The sequence below is a fragment of the Corythoichthys intestinalis genome, chromosome 7, assembly GCF_030265065.1.
Source record: "Corythoichthys intestinalis isolate RoL2023-P3 chromosome 7, ASM3026506v1, whole genome shotgun sequence".
Classification (NCBI taxonomy): domain Eukaryota; kingdom Metazoa; phylum Chordata; class Actinopteri; order Syngnathiformes; family Syngnathidae; genus Corythoichthys; species Corythoichthys intestinalis.
The window spans coordinates 41,771,592-41,793,545 of NC_080401.1; the positions used below are offsets into that span (position 1 = coordinate 41,771,592).

At 39.3% G+C, this 21,954-nt stretch overlaps 2 protein-coding genes across 3 annotated transcripts in view; one reads left to right on the top strand and one right to left on the bottom strand.

Annotated features, from left to right (window-relative positions):
- unc13a (unc-13 homolog A (C. elegans)) overlaps nt 1–21,003 on the top strand; it is a 102,985-nt gene extending 81,982 nt beyond the window's left edge. Inside the window, exons 39-42 of the mRNA XM_057840298.1 lie at nt 1,150–1,206; nt 4,471–4,563; nt 6,538–6,697; nt 10,429–21,003. Coding sequence (XP_057696281.1) covers nt 1,150–1,206; nt 4,471–4,563; nt 6,538–6,697; nt 10,429–10,717 — 599 coding nt within the window. The 3' untranslated portion in view covers nt 10,718–21,003. The remainder of the gene's footprint in view (nt 1–1,149; nt 1,207–4,470; nt 4,564–6,537; nt 6,698–10,428) is intronic.
- The window catches only part of si:dkey-110c1.10 (unconventional myosin-Vb), a 53,758-nt gene continuing 51,713 nt past the window's right edge, over nt 19,910–21,954 (bottom strand). For both annotated transcript variants that reach the window (XM_057840295.1, XM_057840297.1), the window contains one exon: nt 19,910–20,970. In XM_057840295.1, coding sequence (XP_057696278.1) covers nt 20,809–20,970 — 162 coding nt within the window. In that variant the 3' untranslated portion in view covers nt 19,910–20,808. The remainder of the gene's footprint in view (nt 20,971–21,954) is intronic.

The following is a 21,954-nucleotide window of genomic DNA, read 5'->3' on the forward strand; positions in this document are numbered from 1 at the left end:
GAGTCAAAGCCAAAGTGACTTGAAATGGGCTGTATATGCAAGAAACCCCACATCTCAACATCTCAAACATCTCACACCTGAAAGTATTCTGTGTTGAGGAGTGGGGAAAACTGTCTTCCGACCATTGTCAAAGACTGGTAGATGGCTATAAAAAGCGTCTCACTGAAGTTATTTCAGCCAAATGGGGTAACACTAGCTATTAGGTGATAGGGTGTCGTAACTTTTTCCACAGTTAGAATATGCATTTTTGTTAAAATATTTGGTTTAATGAGTACCAAAAAAAATGTTGTTTACCTGCAATTAAATCACTTTCTTTTTCAGAGATAAAGAAAAACAAGATCAGACATTGATATTTGAACATTTCTTAATAAAGAACTGAATGTTTAATGGGGTGTCCTAATTTTTTCACACGACTGTACCGGTTTCTCAAGCAGCCTGGGGACTCAATTAACTGATTTCTACTGTTACTTAATCAATCATACTCCTTCAAATTTTGAACAAAATAACCAATTTCAAAAGCAAATAAGAACATATATTTAATTCCCATACTTCGTGGAACATACATAAATGAATAACAATATTACAACATTTGAATAAATTATATATCAACAAAGAGTTATTATTTGGTAAATATCTATTATGAACCTCACCCAATGTACATGTATGCATAATATTGACAGTTTCCATAATTGCAATATGATAGCCCAGTGCCGTGAAAAGGTATTTGCACTCTTTTTTTATATATGTATATTTATAACACACAAATGATTTAGCTGATCAAACCATTTTTAATATTACACAGAGACAACCCAAAGAAATATAAAATGCAGTTTATAAATGATAATTTTATTTAGATGGGGGGGGGGGGATTACAAACCTATCTGGCTCTTTGTGATAAAAGTATTTTGAATTTCCTTGGGTTTTTTGTTTGTGATTTAAAATGGTTTTGAATAACTGCAACCTTTGTGTAATAAATATGCAAAAAAAAAAATCAATATGGGGGAAAATACTTATTCACTGTACACTAGATAATGTTATCAAGAGGTGGGGTAGATTGCCACCGAAGGCCCAGGTTTTAAATGTTTTTCATGTTTTTCTCCTTTTTCTGTGCACACCCTTCTTCCGCCCACCCTCCCATCTGTGGGCCAGTGTTCGGCGGCAAGGGGGTGCGGTTCACCAGTAGTGAGGATGTTTACCCAGAGAAGGGTATGTTGCTTCCAGGCTCAAATGTTTCGAGACTGGATAACCAGAAAGCGTCCAACTCCCGATTCCCTACTTCCGCTGCACCTCAATGTTTCTCCAAATTTACCACTGCCTGCATAGAATGAATAGAATTCCCTCCCTCTTTTTCTACATCGGCCTTTCACCGTCTTTTCGAGTGCACTGACACGAGCATTGACGACTTTTATGCATTCATGCATGCAACTTAAGCGCTGATGTCTGTATGGAAGGAGCTGCACTGAATACATACTTTGTACAGTATGTATGAGCAGACATGAAAGCATGATTGGCGGACATCAGAGAGCAACAATAGCAATGCATCAAAGTGGAGACCTGATGCAGCATGATGTCATCGTAAAGGCCCGAGTAAAGGTTGAGCGAGAGATTGTTTGCACGTGGGCGAGTAATGGTATCATTTGTATAAAATAGTTTTTTTTCCAGCTGTGACTTGGCCAAAAATCTGCCGACCCATCACTTTAATTGAAAAACACTTAAATTTGTGAAAAAATATATCATGTCTCCTTGAAATCTACTAACGCGCAAGTACAGGGTATCGTCTGTTCTGCTGATGGCAGCTTGTTTTGACTATAATGATGACTAACTTTGTCTGTCGGGGCTCCCCGTCCTTGCCTGTCCTCACACTGACACCATCACATGCATGGGGCAACCCTCCTCACGGCAGCCCCCCTCTATGCGCAGGCTTGACCAATCATGAGCAGCCCCTCATGTCAGGTGGTCCTTTTTCTGCCACTTTGGATCGGTGTCAAAACCTTAAACTTGTTCTCACTCACATGCAATAGTTTGGCACAGAGTATATGCAGTACTGTAAAGAGGCCTTGGCTCAATAAGGCTAAAAAAAAACCTGATGAGTGTTTCTGTCATTGGTAGAACTAGAAATTATAATAATACATTTTATTTATAAAGTGCTTTTACAGATGCTCAAAGACGCTTTACAGTTGCAACAACAACAAAAAAAGCAGCAAACAACGTGAGCAGAACAAAACAATAGAGAAAATAATTATACATTAAAGCCAGTTTAAGAAGTGAGTTTTTAACAATTTTTTGAATGTAGGAAGGGCTGAACAGGTGCGGATGGGTTTAGGGAGTTAGTTCCAAAGGGAGGGGGGAGCAAGTTAGAAGGCTCTGTCTCCCCATGTTCGGTGTGTTATTTGTGGGGGCAGTGCGAGAATGTTTCCATTAGATGAGCAGACGTGACAGGAGGGGGTGTGGGGACAGGGAAGGTCTTTCAGGTAAGGAGGTGCCAAGTTATTGAGTGCTTTGTTTGTGAGAAGGATGATTTTGAACTGTATCCTGTGTGAAATGGGAAGCCAGTGCAGTTTGTGGAGGACGGGGGTAATGTGGTTCCTATATGGGGTATGGGTGAGAAGGCGTGCAGCAGAGTTTTGGATATATTGTAGTTAATTGAGGAGTTTGGATGGAGAACCGAAAATAATGCTGTTACAGTAATCAAGTCTGGAGGGGATGAACGCATGGATGAGGGTTTTTGCAGAAGAGAAGGTAAGGCAGGGGCAAAGACGGGCTATGTTCTTGAGGTGGAAAAAGGCATTTCTGGTGATGTGATTGGTGTGCTGGTCAAATCTTAGGTATCTTTTTCGACAATAAACTACGTTGCGGGAATGCATTGAGATAGGCAGGGTGCATTTGTTGATGGTGAGGGAAAATTGACTGTCTTTGATGTGAGCTGCAGGGTCGATGATAATTATGTCCGATTTGTTACTGTTACGATGAAGATAGTTTGTTTGCATTCGGGATTTAATTTCACTGAGGCAGTCGTTAAGTGTAGCTTCGGCGCTGTGCTAGATGGTTTTTGTGGAGATGTAAATTTGGATGTCATTAGTGTAGCAGTGAAATTGCAGTCCAAATTTACCGATTATCAGACCAAGGGGGAGGATATAAAGAATGAAGAGGAGGAGGCCAAGAACTGAACCTTGGGGGACACCTTGGTAGGGGAACAGTAGCGTGAAATACACGATTTTGGTTGGAAGCAGTTAATTTATGGTAATTACATCTCAGAAAACAATTTTTTCCAAGACATTGTATATGATTGCTACTGACTTTGAACCACCTGTACTAGACAGGTATAGCACTAAATTGCAAAATGCTTGAGTGGGATGAAAGTCCTCCATGGAGGGGCGCTCCTTACAGTCACGTCTTACGTCTCACATTTACCACACAGTAATTTTGGCATATTACCACTTACAACACTAAAACTAAGGGAACAGATCAATAATCTTCTTACTGTTCTATCAGCTTTAATGTTATTTCATACAGTAAATTATCTCTTTGGCTGCCTTTGACACTGTGGTCCAATCAATTTTAACTGGGAGGGGCTGGCAGCGACCGAATGAGTCAGAATGGATTGGATGTCTCCATCAGTAGCTCTAAAACATGTTTATTCAATTTGTCACCCATCCCAATTAAAATGGATTTGATGTCTATCACTGTCAATGGAAGTGAATGAGTTAAAAATTCAAGTAGAGCGGTCCAGATGGACTCTCTCTTGTCTCCTTGGACTTGTCGGAAGTTGGCAGCGAGCTCGACAATCCAATAATCCTTCCCGGAGAGTCGACGAAAGCCGAACGGCGTGAACATGCCAGGAACACTCTGCCGTCTAACTCCCACCGACACCTTGTTTAGTGGGCGGCCGGCTGAGAAAACAAACACACACACATGCAGGCTGCAGCCGTTGACAGAGTGAAGACTCTTATTCAAACATTGCTCATTAATAACCATCTGTCGCCATATCCTAATGGAATTGTTTGCAGGTTGAAAATGCAAGTTTCTGGTAAACGTCAATTCTAAGTCCCAGTTTTTTCCCCACGTTGCATGTACTGAAAGTGGGGTACCAACTCAACTCTCCTTGAAAGTTACCTCTTTCTGACCACCCCGCACCTACTGTAACAAACACCTTGCAACTATGAGTGGGCACCATAATCAAATTGTTTGCTCTCAAGCAGTAATAACTGTGACGTGGGAACCTGTTTCGCTACTTTTGGAGAAAAAAATATGAATATGAAAGAGTAAACACCTTCCCACCAACTCAAACCCACTCATAGGTGCTTTAATTTTTCTACTCCTGCACCTCAACAACAAATGATTCTGCTTAAAGTCCTTCTTTAACATGCTCATCACCAATATTTTTTCATTTTTAATTCTCCGTTTTGGGCCTTGGAGGAGACTTCAAGACTTTGTGTGAGACCCCTATTTACGATTTGTCCATCTCAACAGGCTCCGGGGTGGAAGACGCGGTGGGAGAGGTGTCCATTCACGTGGAGATCTTCACTCACCCCAACACCGGAGAACACAAGGTCACTGTGAAAGGTACGATAGTCGGTATGGTAACTGTTAAATAGAAGATGGAGTAGGGTCATTCCAGAATTCGAGGACATATTGGCTTCTGTTGCATAGCTCAGTGGTAAAATAGTTTTTCGGTTGTGGGTTCAATTCCCCGCCCTGGTGACTTCATCTATGTATCCTTGAGAAAGATACTGAAAACCACATTGCTCTTGAAGCTGAATCATCAGTAAGTAAATGAGGACAGTGTCAAAGTGCTCTGAATACCTTCAATATGGAAGGATTCTATGCAAGTGTAACTCCATTTACCATTCAAAATTCTTAAAGGGATCCACGGATAGAAAGACTTGTAGTTCTTAAAAGATAAACGTTATTATGAGTTAAAATAATTTGATATTGAAACCCCTCTTGATGTTTTCATTTTTATACAATTTGTAAAATTAGTTTAACAAGTAGGTCGCCAGTGTTGTTGACGTCGCAGGGCACTGACGTCACATGGTTACACTGCCGAGCTTCCAGAGTATGACTCTAGCGACATAAGCATGTCATCTGATCAACCCTTTGAATTTGAACCCGAGAGGAACATTAATGAGCATGACAGTATTGTCGATATTTCACAAAAGGAGCAGCAAAAGCAAAATGAACAGGAAAGACGGGATGAGAAGTGATGAGAGTAGGGAAAGTGTTCTGCCAAAATGTGTTTCACCGGCGAAACGTGAAACAAGAGGCGAATTTGACACCCAAAGTACTACCATGCGCTTTCAGCTTGTTTTAACATACTAAATATGCCTTAAGAAAATACTTAAAAGTAGTAATATCACATAAGGGTGGTTTAAATATGCTAAGTGACTAATGTGGTCAACGGATCAACAATCTGCTTTAAAGCTACCACAAGAAAACACTATGCTTAAATTAAAGACTCAGTAAAAACACAAATAGTAAGTACACGACGCTTTTAACCGATGAGCGCATTTGTTGTATGTCTCGCTGCGTAGAAAGAATTGCAATAACCTGGTAGTATTCATCGAGTGACAGTGACAATCTACGTCATCACCCCTGAGCGTCCATAAAACATGGCGCCCTCCATAGGTCAAACCACGTACTAAATATTATAGATTTTTAAATCAAAGGCAAAATTTCTAATAACATATTTTTGTAAAAGAGAACAATTGTGGCTTATTAGAGCCTACAAGTCTTTAAGTCCAAGGTTCCTTTTAAAAAAACAAAGGCCTGTATTTTCTGGATTTTTGATTAGCCCAATTTACAGATCAATAGTAACATGACATATTTGATATTTAGATATTTGACAAAGTAACAATAACATAGATGGATTTAACAGAGTTGTAAATCTGTGGGCTATTAATGCTAGCTTTTTCTCAGGTGTAGCTGTTTAGCTAGCTGATACTGCTGATCAAGAAGACAAACCTACTTATGTAATTAAATAACTAAAAAATAAAAATTGTCATATTCTGATCATATACATAACTGGGTTCCATTAGGTAGTGTGAAACATTCAATCAAGGCTAACTATTTCATGAAAATATGAAAAAAAGCAAAGACATTAATTTGCTCTTCTTTTTGTTTTGGAAAACTGTCAAGCCTGGCGGATCGTGTGACACTGCATGGCTTCTTTCTTCTATCATGATAAAAATGCTATTGTAACATGTTGTGGGACATGTGTTTTATGCATAACACTACTGCAGTACTTCATATTTGAAGTATTATGTTTATTCAAGCAAGAAACAACAATGAAACAAATGACCTCAAAAAATTAATTTAAACTGTTTTATTTGGTGATTGGGGTTGTGGGAAAGAATTGGACTTTTTAATACAAATTTCAAGCACTCTTTAGTTTTATTTTTAATTTAGTCTCAGGACAAGTAATTTTTTTTAGTATTTTGTGTGTCGATTACTCAAAATTTAAAGGGTGGAGATTTCTGGAATGACTCAGCAGGCTTGTCAGATGACCTTTCAAGTCTCCTTTTCCTCCCGTCGTGACAGTGGTGGCCGCCAACGACCTGAGGTGGCAGACGCAGGGTATATTCCGTCCATTCGTGGAGGTGTTCATTATCGGCCCACACCTCAGTGACAAGAAGAGGAAGTATGCCACCAAGTCCAAGAACAATAGCTGGGCACCCAAATACAACGAGACCTTCACTTTGTGAGTTGCCGCCTTTGTGCTTGAAATAAAAATGCCAACACAGATTGACTATACAATCTTTTGAATTTTACAGCGTTATTATTTTAGCTATCGTGTATGTAGTTCTTGTAGTTTTGTGATTCAAATAAACATTTTTAGAGTATTACAGTATGACCACTCTTGAACCATGACACTTTTTCTCTGAATTCCCCTTGACACCTGAATTTACATTTAATTTATATGCTTTCTTAAATGTGTTCTTGATGGAAAGATTTGTGACAAATTCCGTAAATTCAAACTTGTTTCTTTCGTGGGCTTTATTTTTGTAGGACATGCGTTCGAATGTAAATAGTATTGCATCTTGATTGAGACGTCAGCACAAAGCTTGCTGCAACTGTTTGGGGAATTTGTCTGTGCCAAGATGGGTGTGCTGGCAGATCGAAGGATGTCTTCGAATTTAGAGCCGAGTTTCTGCCACAATTGATTATTAATTAATCAACTAGTAGACATTATCAAATTGTGTCATGAATTTGTATACCTAGAAATTGTTCAAATCCCCTTTTTTGAGTGTCTAACCAGTAAATAGCCTTGTCGAAAGTACAGTATTCGGTTTGGTAATAAATCGAAAGAAGATATTTCCAAAAATCTATATTAGATTTGAATATTTGATTGTTACCTAGCTACACAGTATTCTAATTTTTCTTAGCACAGTTTTTGGTCGCTTTTCACATTTACAGCTCAAATGTTAAGCCCATAGTAATATTGTTTTATAAATGACCCAAATAAGTCAAGTATTCACAAAAAAATGTTAGAACAATCTTTGTAGCAGCCTAATTGAAGACGAAGATGAAAGTCACTCGATTTACATCTTCTAAGAAGAGCCAGATGGTTTTTTTTCTTGTCACATACCTTGTTCTTGTTCTTTGCAGCTCATTGTAGTTCAACTTCAAGCTCATTATTTTAACTTTTCTCTCGAGATCTTGCAAGTTTTATTTTAATGGTGTAGGAAAATATTTTTTCCTACATCTTGTACACAGTGGTACATCGACTTGAAGCATATTATTATGACGCTCATTTGAACTGTCCAAGATTAATGTGCGAATGCGCCATCAGCTCATCATAGCTGGTTCATGTCAAGTGAGCCGGCGGGTTCCACATATAAGATGACTGGTTGACAGAGAGCCATATGTGCTCATCAAAAGAGCCATATATGGCTCGCGAGACCCCTGCCCTAATCCGTTCCAGGCACTACTGACATTACATTACATCTTATAATTGGGGTAAAATCAGAATAAAACAGCCTGACACATTTGAATAATTCCATATACCTAATTTAGTCGTTAATACCTGTAATGAAGTAGATAATTGAACAAAATATATCTTACCTCTTTCACGAGATCGATGGTGCCGATTGCCTATCTCACTCTTCGTGACACAAAAATGCGAGGAGACCTATACTCTAATGCGGTACTAATGTAATAATCCGTCTGTGCACTTAAAAAAACTAATGACACAAAAACACAAGGAGCCTTGTGCTCATTTGGCTCAGATGTCGACCCGCAGTAGCAACAATAACATCGTCACACCCGTGCACGTTATCATACTGCAAAACCCAAATTGAAACAGCAATAGGCCAATAGGAGAGCAGCATACTGAAGGGATTGGATAGGAAAGATTGACTAATAGGGCAGCAGGATCTTACGACTTGACATTTAAAAGCAGCAAGTACATACATATCCTTTACAGCAGGGGTCCCCAAACTATGGCCCACGGGCCATACTAGGGAGCATTTTGATTTAAAAAAAAAAATTCTCAATAGTGTTATTTATTTCCTGGCCTTTTTCTGTGAAGAACTCGGAGAGGGTTATTTGGTTATTATCTATTTAATTAGTGTTATTATTTTTTTTTATTAGGGGTGCACGATATCCATTTTTTGAAACCGATACCGATATCAATAACTTCCTGCTCCTCAAGGCCGATACCGATACGATAACCGATAATATTTATATTTTTAAATGTATATTCACCTTTTGAACAACTACAAGTAAAAAATAATAGTGGTGGATTGAGCATAGATTTGCCTTTGATCTAACCAGAATTTTCACGATGACATGAATATTATTATGATGAACTAAAACAAAGACAAGAAGTTTTTAAAATAAAGTGCCCATATTTATTTTTTCAAATAAACAAAATTTGAGTCAATCACAATCAATTAGTCAATGTCATTGAAGATGTGTTCCCTGAACAATGAGCACTGAACTAAAACATAAACCCAACAGGTATTGTGCTTTGTCATCAGATAAAAACATTTGAGGCAACAGGAGAGGAGACTTTTGTGGTCTTGGCCCATAAAACGACTTTCTTAACCTGGAAATTATAGAACAGCAAGCCTATCAATAACCAAAAGGCCTATCGATAACTTACTAACTTATAACTAACACGGTAAAATGCAAAAAATTTGCTAATTGCCATAGTAAGGTTTATAACTCAGTGATGGAAAAATACGGCCTCTAGAACAGTAACAAAACTTTGCATACTGGCAAAACAGGAGTGGAAAAAAACGCACACATCCCAATCCACCGACACAGTGGCAAAAACATTATACAGTATATTATCGGGCTGATAAATAATGTTATTGGATTTATTGGGATGACGTCATAATTCCTATTATTGGACCGATACTTATCGAACCGATAATTATCGTGCATTTCTATTTTTTATTATTATAATATATTACATTATATTATTATTTTTACTTTATTTACTTTTGTTCCGTGAAGAATCCAGAAAGGGTTATTTGATTGTGGCTTTCTGAAAAACAAGAATTTTTTACATTTAGGCACTCCTGCAATCGTCACACTTTTTCTGTCGCAAACTGACCCCGGCCCCTCATCTAAGAAGGAAAAAGTTATGTGGCCCTCACAGGAAAAAGTTTGGGGACCCCTGTTTTACAGTATTGTATAGTATTTTTTCCTCTCGTAACCTGAAATTTCTTGAGGCAATATTTTCCCATTTAAACTTGTCGTAACCTGAAAATAACGTTTGTAGAGACGTTTGTAAGTAGAGGTACCACTGTATTAAAGGTGCAACAATTAATCGATAACTAATCGATTAGCAAATTAAGCGACAGCTATTTTGATTACCAATTAATTGTTTACGATCTTCACCTTAAACTTGTCTAAATTCTTGAAATTATAACATACATATAGCTTCTCAGTTGTAAATATCAGATTTCTTCATGATATTTTTTGTTAAGTCAAAGTAGTACATGAACAAAAATCTGCTTTTACTTTGGAAAACAACAATTCACTTGTCAATTTTCAGAGATCTGTCTAAACTAGCTTCATAATAAGGCTGCAACAACTAATCGATTAATAAATTAGTTGCCAACGAATTTGATAATCGATACAGTTGTTGACTACAGCTAAGTCAGGAAGCTGTCATAAAATATTTTTGAAAGAAAGTCATCCATTTTGTCTTCATTGTTCCTTACAACATGCCTAAAACAACTTCAAGGTAAATTTTGAAGGCAATTAAAAATAGTGACATTTGTCCAATTAATCGATTATAATCGTTAGTTGCAGCCCTACTGACTATGATGAATCAAGGATGGACGGATCTGTCTATTCTTCTAATTTTGTATTCTTAATCATAGCGTTTATTTTTCGAGTTCAAATATTTTAGATGTCTAACGCCAGCAGTAAAAAGTTGGACATCTTCAAAGTGTTTTTTTGTCTTTGTCTCATCAGCACGCTGAGTAGCGAGGTGGGCCCCGAGTGTTACGAACTGCAGGTGTGCGTCAAAGACTACTGCTTTGCCCGCGAGGATCGCACAGTGGGAATGGCAGTGCTGCAGCTGAAGGACGTGGCCTCCAAGGGCAGTGTGGCCTGCTGGCTGCCACTGGGCAAGCGTGTCCACATGGACGAGACGGGCCTGACCGTCTTGCGCATCCTGTCGCAGCGCAACAACGACGACGTGGCCAAGGAGTTCGTCAAGCTCAAGTCGGACCAGCGCTCGGCTGAAGAAGGGCGTGGATGAACCGCCCTCAGTGCTGTAAATACGTTCATTCTGGTTGGGATACAAATGATCAATTGTGGCGTTTATCGGGATTGTCGGAAAAGTTCCAGGACTGACGTCAAAAATTTATACAGTGGTGCTTTGAGATTCAAGTCGAACACATAAAAGCCATAGAGGCCAAATTATACAGTACAGATATGTACTCAGGATCTACTTTTGACCAACACTAAAAGGGGTTAATAAGGTCAGGCTTGAAAAATCCTTAGCGACTCCAGTCCTGGAACTTTTCTGACACACCTCATATATCACGCGTGCCGTCACACGTCTCGTTTGGCCGCACAGGGTTTTATTGGTCTTAGAGAAGGTCACCGCTAAAATGTGTTTAAGTGCAAAAAGGTGGAAAGATAACATTCCAAAAGTCTTAGGGAAGAAATACACGTATTGTTTACTCATTTTTGCCAGATTATATTTATACAAATATAGTTAGGAGTCAAATCATTAATGAAAATGATGTTAGTTGGTGGAACAGAGCACACTGCCTGACACCCTCAATGCCTTCTGTCTCGTACACCCGTTGTCTTTGTGATGACATGAGTGCATGAGTCTGTGTGTGTGTGTGTGTATGTGTTGCCAACACAAGCCAAAATCGCAGTGCGATGTTGGTGTCATGGTTTACTCCCTCTTTGTTATGAGTGTCAACATTCCAGATGGAAGGTGCCAAGTTTCCCACGCACAAACACGTCTATGTGAGGTGATATTTCGACATGAAGCACAAGTCATTATGGATAAGTGGACCATCAAGTTGGACGTCTGCTAAAAAAGGGCTGTAGTGCCATTCTAAAATGCTGAGGTATTACCATGCAAAGACCAAACTAACCTCTGAGTTTGTTTTTAGAATTACATCGCGTTTCAGGGCCGTACATGACCCGCGTGCCACAAGTTGTCCACCCAATTCTGACCCGTAGAGCACATCACGTTAGTGTGATGGTTACCAACCACAGGGTCTTCATTCCTGCTTCCTTTTTTAAAAGGGACTGTGTGAGAAATGAGAGCGTCGCAGTCCGACAACAGTGGACAACGTAGAAAACGTGAAAAAGAAGCACAGCCAAGTGAACAAAATAAGAGCAGAACAGTGGTAAGAAACATGAAAGCAAATGAGTCATTCCAAAATCGGAAGACATTTTGGTTTCAAAAGTATTGGAAAATGCGCCAAAATAAGTACCTTATTTTCGGACTGTAAGGGCGCTTTCACACTAAACCAAGAGGACAACAGTCTGGTTGGAGAGCTAATTCGCAGCAACACTTGCAAATGTGTTGTTGAAAAGGTTCAGCATTCACACTGTGCCAAGCGAACTTTCCAAGTAGCATCACGTGGACGAAAGGCGCACTCATTGATTGGACAAATAGAAGAGAAAATGCCTCCCTCCTGGGACGGGAGGGAGCTTGGAGCGTCACAGCGTGGTGCTGTGACACTGCACGTAATGTAGCATAGCATAGCCGAGCGAGGCAGTTCCCTCCCAACTCAATGCCGAGGGAGTATATGAAAAATACATAGGGGAAAATTAAACCACGAAAAGGAACCGCGTGGCACTCCAAGTCACACAGGAGTCCAATCGCTCTCACTTTCGTGACTTTTTGGACTGTCAAATTGTCACCACTTCCAGGAGAGCGAAACTCACGAAACGGCTGCCCCGATAGGCTCCGCCTGTCTATTTCACTGTCACTCTTACACGGTACGTTCAGCAGCACCATGCAAAACACAACCGCCGGAGTAAAACATGATTCTCCGTATCAAATGCAACTGCTTAGCGCAGCACAACAACATTTGGCCATGGCTAATCGTCATCTTGCCATTGTTGATTTTGAATAGCGTGTGCGCTGTACTTCCGCTTCCATGGATGCCCTGCATGTACCGTCATAGCATGCACATAAAGTAGCTAAAGCAGACCCTGCTCCGGTTGCATTCACAAGCAAAGCAGGGTGCGCTTAAAGCTGACCGAGACCCACGATTTTTAAGCGGACCTGAGATCGTTTGTTTGGACCAAATTAGAGTTGAAATGCGCGTTCACATTTACAAAACGAAGCGGACTATCTGAGAAAAACAACTCTGGTCCGTTTAAAACGGACCAAACAGTGCTAGTGTGAAAGCGCCCTCAGTAGCATTTTGGGGGGGGAATTTATTTGATAAAATCCATTACCAAGAACAGACATGGTATCTTGAAATGAAATTTAAAATAAAAATACAATAGAGAACAACAGGCTGAATAAGTACCATATGCTAACGTTACATGATGCATGAACAACGAACTGAGAACGTCCCCATTATATTAACGTAACATAGCTGTTGAGTTACTCATAACTATAGCATAAAGAACATGCTAAGTTTTCCAAACCATCAGTGGCTTTCCTGATCACTAAATACAATGGATTTATATCATAATGTGTTAAAATTTCACACATAAATCACTACAGAGCAGTGGTTCTTAACCTTATGAAAGGTGCCGAAACCCACAAGTTTCACATGTGGATTCACCGAACCTTTCGGAATTAAATAATAAAGCAATTTTTTCAAATTCAAAGGCGATGTATCAAAGCTAGCAAACTAATAATTTAGCAAATTCCTGTTCAAGATTCTTATTTTGACCTCATGTTTTATAAATAGGTCAAAATTAGAGACCACGCTGCCCATTGGTCTGTTGCATTCCCTCATAACAAGTGCGAGTCGACCTTCCACTGAGCAAACCAATTCCTCCTCCCATCAGATCGAGGACTTGTAGTTAAAAGAAATGGATTAAACCTGTAAATTGGGAGCAAACCAATCCAAAACCTGGCCTAAAAAGCCACTTTACATTTAATCAGCGTACGAAAATAGGGCTCTGCGATTCTTTACCTTTGGCTAACTTAGACTTACTCACCAAACCCCTGGGGTTCGATCAAACTCAGGTTAACCCTTTAAGGTCTGGGCCTATTTTGTCTGATTTTGCATGCCTTTGAAGTTGCCTTTATATTTCAAAGAAAGAATTGTTTACGATGGCCTGGTTTGGTCCCTTTTTTTGTGACACCTTGAACTTTATGTCCAAACTGTTGTTTCCTTCACTGACCAATTATAAATCATCATTTTGGTCCCAAAAAGACCAAAAATTCCAAAATCGTTTTGTCAAAATTTTTAATATTGATGTCCAATTGACAACCAAACATGCGTAACGAACCGTTTTGAAACTTTGTAATATTTATTCAACATGTTAGGATGAACATTCAACCAAAAAAATTTAGAATAAATAGTCTTATATTTGACAATTCAACATAAACAACAGGTATAGCCATAGGCGTTTTTTGCCTTTATACATGCTCTAGTCAAAACAGGTTATATACAGCAGACCAAACAGTGAAGAACAGTGAAAAAATATACCATCTAACACAAAAAGTGTTTAGAGGCCATCTCTTTATGAGTTTAGGTATTGCGGCCCATCACCTGATGAAAACTATGTACACTCAATCAAGCTTCTTGAGCACACATTTATATACACAAATTGAGAAGACTGATTGTGGGAAGAAAAAAATATATATATAACATTGGGGGAAAAAAGCATTTTCAAAAATATTTACAATAAACAAGTTAATTTTTTTTCAGACATGCCACTCCAAAAAGCAGTTTCGTCCTGGAATTAGACACAGGGCTACATCCCACAGACCACACTTCCATGGGGTGTCGGTCCTCTTTCCACCCTTCCATTTTCATTTCACTTTACTTTCATTGTCACTATAAATGTGCATGAAAAAAAGTCAGTATTTATGAAAATAATAAAGTATAAAATAAAAATATAGATTTCCATTATTATTTATTGCTGTATATATGTATGACAATAGAAAGAATACCATAGCTGAATATGTGCTACATCCCTAATCTTCATATAGAAAGAAGAACACCACAATTATAAATTCCTGCCTTGGATACACACAGTGCACGTACGACTTTGATCTGATATGCACATTTTATTATTATATACACAAACACACACTTATATTGCATCAAAATTAACTTTGTCTTGCAATATCAAAAGAAACTTTCAAAAGAAACTTTTTCAGCATAAAAAAAAAAGTGAGTTTGCTTACCTCTGCTCGTCGATGGCGTCACCCACGTGTTCAAATCCGTCACTATCTTCACTCGAGGACTCTTCCGAAGAAGACGATGATGACGAATTTGGACCATCCTCTTCCTCAAGTTGATCAAAAAGCACAATTGCTTGCGCTAAATTTAATTTTCCGTTCATTCTCAAAGTCACACAAAGTCGCTGCTCGATCCAAACGGCCATCGCTCGCCACCTCGCTGCTTCAGAACACTCCTCCCTCTCGTTCGGTGGAACTTCGCACGGTAGTTATATTTATTAAAAAAACGCATTTTGTGCTTCCACTGTGACTTCGAAAGGGTTCGTTTGATTTGTGTTTTTTTCATGGAGCTTCCGTTTTGAAAAAGGACAAGAAATGATGGAAATATAGACATAAACAAATGATCCATACAGCGTTTTAATGTTTTTTTGAGAGGGCAATAAAACTATAAAACTTAAATGACAATATCTCACGTTTTAGTTGGTCGATTGACTTCAAATAATGAGAGTAAACCGCAACTTCCGCACTTTAAAACGAGACCAACCAACGGCATGTGGGTCACGTAATTAAAACGTGAGGGCGCTTCAAAGACGACGTGCGCTTAGGACGCGCCGGCGCGTCCTTCGACTCTCAAGGGTTAAGAACCACTGCTCCAGAGTATAAGTCGCACTCACAGCCAAACTGGGGGGTGAATCATTTTTAGTCCGAAAAAAAATTGCAAAGGTTTCATTAGCTCATCTATAGATCGATGCTAAAAAAAAATTAACAGGGTTGCAAGCTGCAAGTTGTTAGCTTTTTCTCAGGGGTGGCTAAACCGCTAGCTTTTACTGCTGAGCAAAAGCCCAAGCTTACTAGATTTCTTTCCACGGATAATTCATATTTGAAATATATTCAAGCAATCCTTTCTCGGACACTATGGATTACCATATTGGCCCGAATATAAGATGGTGTTTTTTGCATTGAAATAAGACTGAAAAAGTGGGGGTCGTCTTATATTCGTGGTCTAGACGTTATACCCATTCATGACGCAAGATGGCGCCAGATATCATTGAAGCAATGTTCTGTCTTGATAGATCTCAGCTACTCTCAAGTTTAACTAGTTGGCATTATTTTATTGCAATGTTTTTCCTTATTCAGATTTGTTTCAAGACTACAGTTACAGTTAGACTTAAATTTAATGGTTAATGCAGTTATTGCAATTTTGTTGTTTTATCACAATAGATTGGTTTATTTACATTTCAAAAACCAGAAGCAATTCATTTACGAATGTGATTGCACTTTACATATTTTAATGTTCAGATATTAAGATTTGAATGAGGCAAAATAACATGTTTTTTTAATCAAATGTATTGTTATAAGCATTTGTTTCAGATGTACTGAAATTATTTTCTGCATAAAAATTAATTTGGTGTTCAAAAAGTCTTTTTTTTTTGTCAAACTTGAGTCTGAAAGAGGGGGTCGTCTTATAATCAGTCTTATATTCGGGCCAATACGGGAATTAAAATGTAATCCAATTCTGAAATGACAAACATTCACGAGGATTCTCGCCTACTTGTTCAAAAGGGATACAATCTTCACATTGTGAATATTGGGGTCACATCCAGGGTGTACGTTATAGGGACAAGCGCTTCCCCCTGGACCTCTATGCATCTGATTCGTCCAATCAAAAGTTTCGCTTGTTTCAAGCAGTCTCATAATGTTTACATAGTGAATATTCCTCTCGTGATATCAGCACAAGTATTGGTGGCTATATTGTTTTTAAAAAAAAAAAAAGTCTTTTAATGTCAAGGGCCAATTTTTTGCTGCAGTTTTAGTAGAGACCGAATTGCTTTTTTTGTGTGTTTTGGAGACAAGGGGTTTAAAGAGGATTCTTGGAAATCAACGATTTAACAAAATTTGATTTGAGGTGATGTTTGGGTGATGTAGTGGAAAGGTCACACTGACAACAAGAAAAACAAGAGTTAAATTCGAAAGGTACCAGAAATGAAAGCAGACTTTACCAGAACGTGTCAAATTTTTTCAAAAATTTCCAGTTTGTCTTCACATTGTAAATGACTGATTTTCGTCGTAAAAATGTATTCCTCCGTAAATCACGACTTAAAGTGCCTGTGACGCAAAAACATGTTTATTTCATATGTGGTATTTTATACTCCTGAATGAAATGGACCGCTTGGATGTGTGTGGAAGCTATCGATATATTTATGACATCATCGGACTAATCGGCCATCTTCGCATAGAGGGCTATCCTCAGCTTGGGAAGGGGGGAGCCCCCCGCTCTCGTCTCAGATTCTCGAATTTGTCGAGACTTCGATGCGCCATTTTCGGCGTTTCATTCCCCACTGCGTCCCCGGTGACGAGCACTGCGACTGCTGGGGCCGCAGCAGAACGACGAGCCGAAACTTGCTCACCGCCAGGGGCTGGCTGATCGGTGAAAATCAACCCCGTCGCCATCTGTGACGTGAGTCGGGGTAGTTTTGTGTGATTTTTCGTTTTCGAAAGGCGAGGAAAAGCCGCTCAGTTCAGGTTAGCATGTCGCCTTGCTCTCACGCCTCCTCTTTTGTTTAGTCTTTCTTCAGTCTCCGAAACCGGGACAGGGAAATGACAAAAGACAGACTAACTCCAGTGGCATAAAATACCGTTGAGGAGGTTTAAGAAGTCGGGCAGTTTTGACCATTATGCAGTAATTTAGCCCTGTCGTACTGAATAAATGCATTTTTAATATTTCATATTCCATTTAGCACATGGCTGTTATTTGTTATGACCATAGTTTATTTAGCAATTGGGGAAAAATACTTAGATAAAAAGAAGATCCTGTAAAAAATACTGGAAAGATAAAAACATTGATGACATTTTGCTGCTTTTTGTCGCATTTTCCTCGCTCTGAATCTTCCCCATTGGACTGAATTGTAAATCAGCTGAAATCGTCACTCTGCCGACGTCATCACACAGATGGAGCGCTAGAGCGCTATAATGCCAGGCGGGGCTAAACGGCAGTTTAAAAGACTCATTTCTCGTCATCTGCGCTTTCCGAAATTGTTGTATATAGTCCAATTGTCTCAAAATATTTTATTTCACATAATATTGCTATTTATTATTTAACGTGTCACAGGCACTTTAATGTCAGAGTTGTATGACTTGAGTCATGAATATGATATTTTCACCAATGAATAACACCTATTGAATTTTTGTTTTTTGCCAAAATATAGGGAACTTGTTCAACACATTATTGCTAAATTATCCACTTTATAGTATCTTGGGGGCCATAACCACAGTTTAGCTCCGTTTTTATTATAATTTTGTTTTCAACATTTATAATTGTTTTTACTCATAGAAAATGTACAGTGGGGAGAACAAGTATTTGATACACTGCCGATTTTGCTGGTTTTCCCACTTGCAAGCCATGTAGAGGTCTGTAATTTGTATCATAAGTTCTCTTCAACTGGAAGGGACGGAATCTAATACAAAAATCCAGAAAATCACATTGTATAATTTTTAAATAATACATTTGTATTTAACTGCATGAAATAAGTATTTGATACATTACCAACTAGTAAATATTTCGGCTCTTAGTTCTTTTTAAGAACCCCTCCTTTTCTCCACTCATTACCGGAAATAACTGCACCTGTTTGAACTTGTTACCTGTATAAAAGACACCTGTTCACATGCTCAAACAAACAAACTCCAACCTCTCCACAATGGCCAAGACCAAAGAGCTGTGTATGGACATCAGGGATAAAATAATAGACCTGCACAAGGCTGGAATGGGCTACAGGAAAATAAGCAAGCAGCTTGGTGAGAAGGTAACAACTGTTGGAGCGATTATTAGAAAATGGAAGAAGTTCAAGTTGACGGTCAATCTGCCTTGTTCTGGGGCTCCATGCAAGATCTCACCTTGTGGGGCATCACTGATCATGAGGAAGGTGAGGGATGGGCCCAGAACTACACGGCAGGACCTGGTCAATGACCTGATGAGAGCTGGAACCACAGTCTCGAAGAAAACCATCGAAAACACATTACGCCGTCATGGATTAAAATCCTACAGCGCACCCAAGGTCCTGCTGCTGAAGCCAGTGCATGTCCAGACACGTCTGAAGTTTGCCACTGACCATCTGGATGATCCAGAGGAGCAGTGGGAGAAGGTCATGTGGTCGGATGAGACCAAAATTGAACGTTTTAGTCTAAACTCGGCTCATCGTGTTTGGAGGAAAAAGAAGGATGAGTACAACCCCAAGAACACCATCCCAACCGTGAAACATGGAGGAGGAAACATTTTTTGGGGGCTGCTTCTCTGCCAAGGGTACAGGATGACTGCACCATATTGAGGGGAGGATGGATGGGGATATGTATCACCAGATCTTGGCTGACAACCTCCTTCCTTCAGTGAGAGCCCTGAAGATGGGTCGTGGCTGGGTCTTCCAGCATGACAACGACCCAAAGCACACAGCCAAGGCAACTAAAGAGTGGCTCCGTAAGAAGCATCTTAAGGTCCTGGAGTGGCCTAGCCAGTCACCAGATCTGAATCAGATAGAAAATCTATGGAGGGAGCTGAAAGTCCGTGTTGCCCGGCAGCAGCCCCGAAACCTGAAGGCTCTGGAGAAGATCTGCATGGAGGAGTGGGCTAAAATCCCTGCTGCAGTGTGTGCAAACCTTGTCAAGGACTACAGGAAACGTTTGGTATCTGTAATAGCAAACAAAGGTTTCAGTACCAAATATTAAGTTTGATTTTTGTGATGTATCAAATACTTATTTCATGCAATTAAATGAAATTATTTAAAAATCATACAACGTGATTGTTTTTTTTGTATTAGATTCCGTCCCTCACAGTTGAAGAGAACTTATTTTGATACAAATTACAGACCTCTACATGCTTTGCAAGTGGGAAAACCAGCAAAATCGGCAGTGTATCAAATACTTGTTCTCCCCACTGTATAAATCTATATATTTGGTATATAAAAATATAGTTATGTGAACACAAGGTCTTAAGTTTTTACCAAAAATATCTATTTGCCCTATAAGGGATTAAATCAGTTTCAGTAAAATACCAATAAGAAAATTGTGAATCTGCAAATATGCGTCCACCATACATGAACTTTTTAATACAACTTGCGTCCACACCACAAAACTGCATTCTTGTAATATTTCAACTTTATTCCCAATGAATCTGTGTTACACTTTTTAACATCACAATTCAGTTTACATAATATCTTGGGAAATACAGTTAACAACTTTTAATATTCCAGCTTTATTCGGATAGTGCCCCAATTTTCTTCTTTTCAGTGTGGCTCAGGGAAGCTTTTCGCGTGGATGTTACTGTCCGTCCGTCCGTCCGTCTGTGTGTGTCTGAGTGTGCGCATCTGCTTGGATGAGTCAAATGAGCTGAATGAATTAGCGTCTGTGTGGCACGTGCACCTCGTTTCCTCCTTGGAGAACATGTGGGTGACATGCAATGTTGTCGCTAATGTCACCAAATTTCTCGCCGTCCACAGCGACGTTTTTCAGAGGCATGCAGAAATTTGGGGATGGAAGCACAAGCAAAAAAAAAATTATTAAAAAAAAAAAAAAAAAAAATCATGTAAAAAGCACACAACTAAGGGGACAGACGTGCATGTTCTGCCCTACATGCACGGTCCTGTATGTCCACCAATGGTGCATGATAGGAACGTTGTAACAAAAAAACAACAACAAAAATCAATTTTTCTCAAAATGTATTGTGCCAGCACGCGTAATATTTTGATGTCGTCTCCTTTATTTTGATATCTTTTTTTCTATTTTTCCAAAATGTTTGTGAATATATAAATACGTATCACGGATGATTATGATGTGAAGTGTTGCAAAGTAGTTGCATGGGACATTTTTTATACACGAGATGTTTATAATGTGTTTTTTTTTTTTTTTTTTTTTTACATTTATGTTTTTGGGAGTTACTGGGACGATATGACTCGTTGTGTTCTGCTTCCAATAAAAAAAATATGGCATATTTAAATTGCGTGTTGTCCAGAAAAAGTTCACACTCTGCGAAGGAAGGATATCTTGAGGGAGTCCGGGATGGTCAGCTGATCCGCGCGGACGGATGGCGGTTTCTCGTTGGGAAACGTGACGGGAAACACGCGCTTGACGTCCAAGAAGAGCTGGCGAGGTTGAGCGTCCACCCGTTCTTTGAGGAGACCCTGAAAAAGTCAAGATGGAAGATGTAACAAAACAGAACAAAAATATCAATTTACCTTTTCATGCATGAATTGTGATTTTTTTTTTTAACCCCTACAGGGCACTTTTAACTCGCCCCTCCCAGTCAAAATGGATTGGCCGTCTAGTGCCGAGAATGGCACTGAAAGATGAGCATTCACGGCCAGTCCTTCCAGTTTAAATGAACTGGATGTTGATCGCCATCAATTGCATGTAAGGAGTTAAATACTGGGAAAACATACAGTGGGGCAAATAAGTATTTAGTCAACCACTAATTGTGCAAGTTCTCCCACTTGAAAATATTATAGAGGCATGTAATTGTCAACATGGGTAAACCTAAAGCATGAGAGACAGAATGTGTGGGGGGAAAAAAAAAAACGAAAATCACATTGTTTGATTTTGAAAGAATTTATTTGAAAGTCATGGTGGAAAATACGTATTTGGTCAGTACCAAAACTTCATCTCAATACTTTGTTATGTACGCTTTGTTGGCAATAACGGAGGCCAAACGTTTTCTGTAGCTCTTCACAAGCTTTTCACACACTGTTGCTGGTATTTTGGCCCATTCCTCCATGCAGATCTACTCTAGAGCAGTGATGTTTGGGGCTGTCATTGGGCAACACGGACTTTCAACTCCCTCCACAGATTTTCAATGGGGTTGAGATCTGGAGACTGGCTAGGCCACTCCAAGATCTTGAAATGCTTCTTACGAAGCCACTCCTTTGTTGCCCTGGCTGTGTGTTTAGGATCATTGTCATGCTCAAAGACCCAGCCACATCTCATCTTCAATGCCCTTGCTGATGGAAGGAGATTTTCACTGAAAATATCTCGATACATGGCCCCATTCATTCTTTCCTTTACACAGATCAGTCCTCCTGGTCCATTTGCAGAAAAACAGCCCCAAAGCATGATGTTTCCACCCCCATGCTTCACAGTGGGTATGGTGTTCTTCGGATGCAATTCAGTAT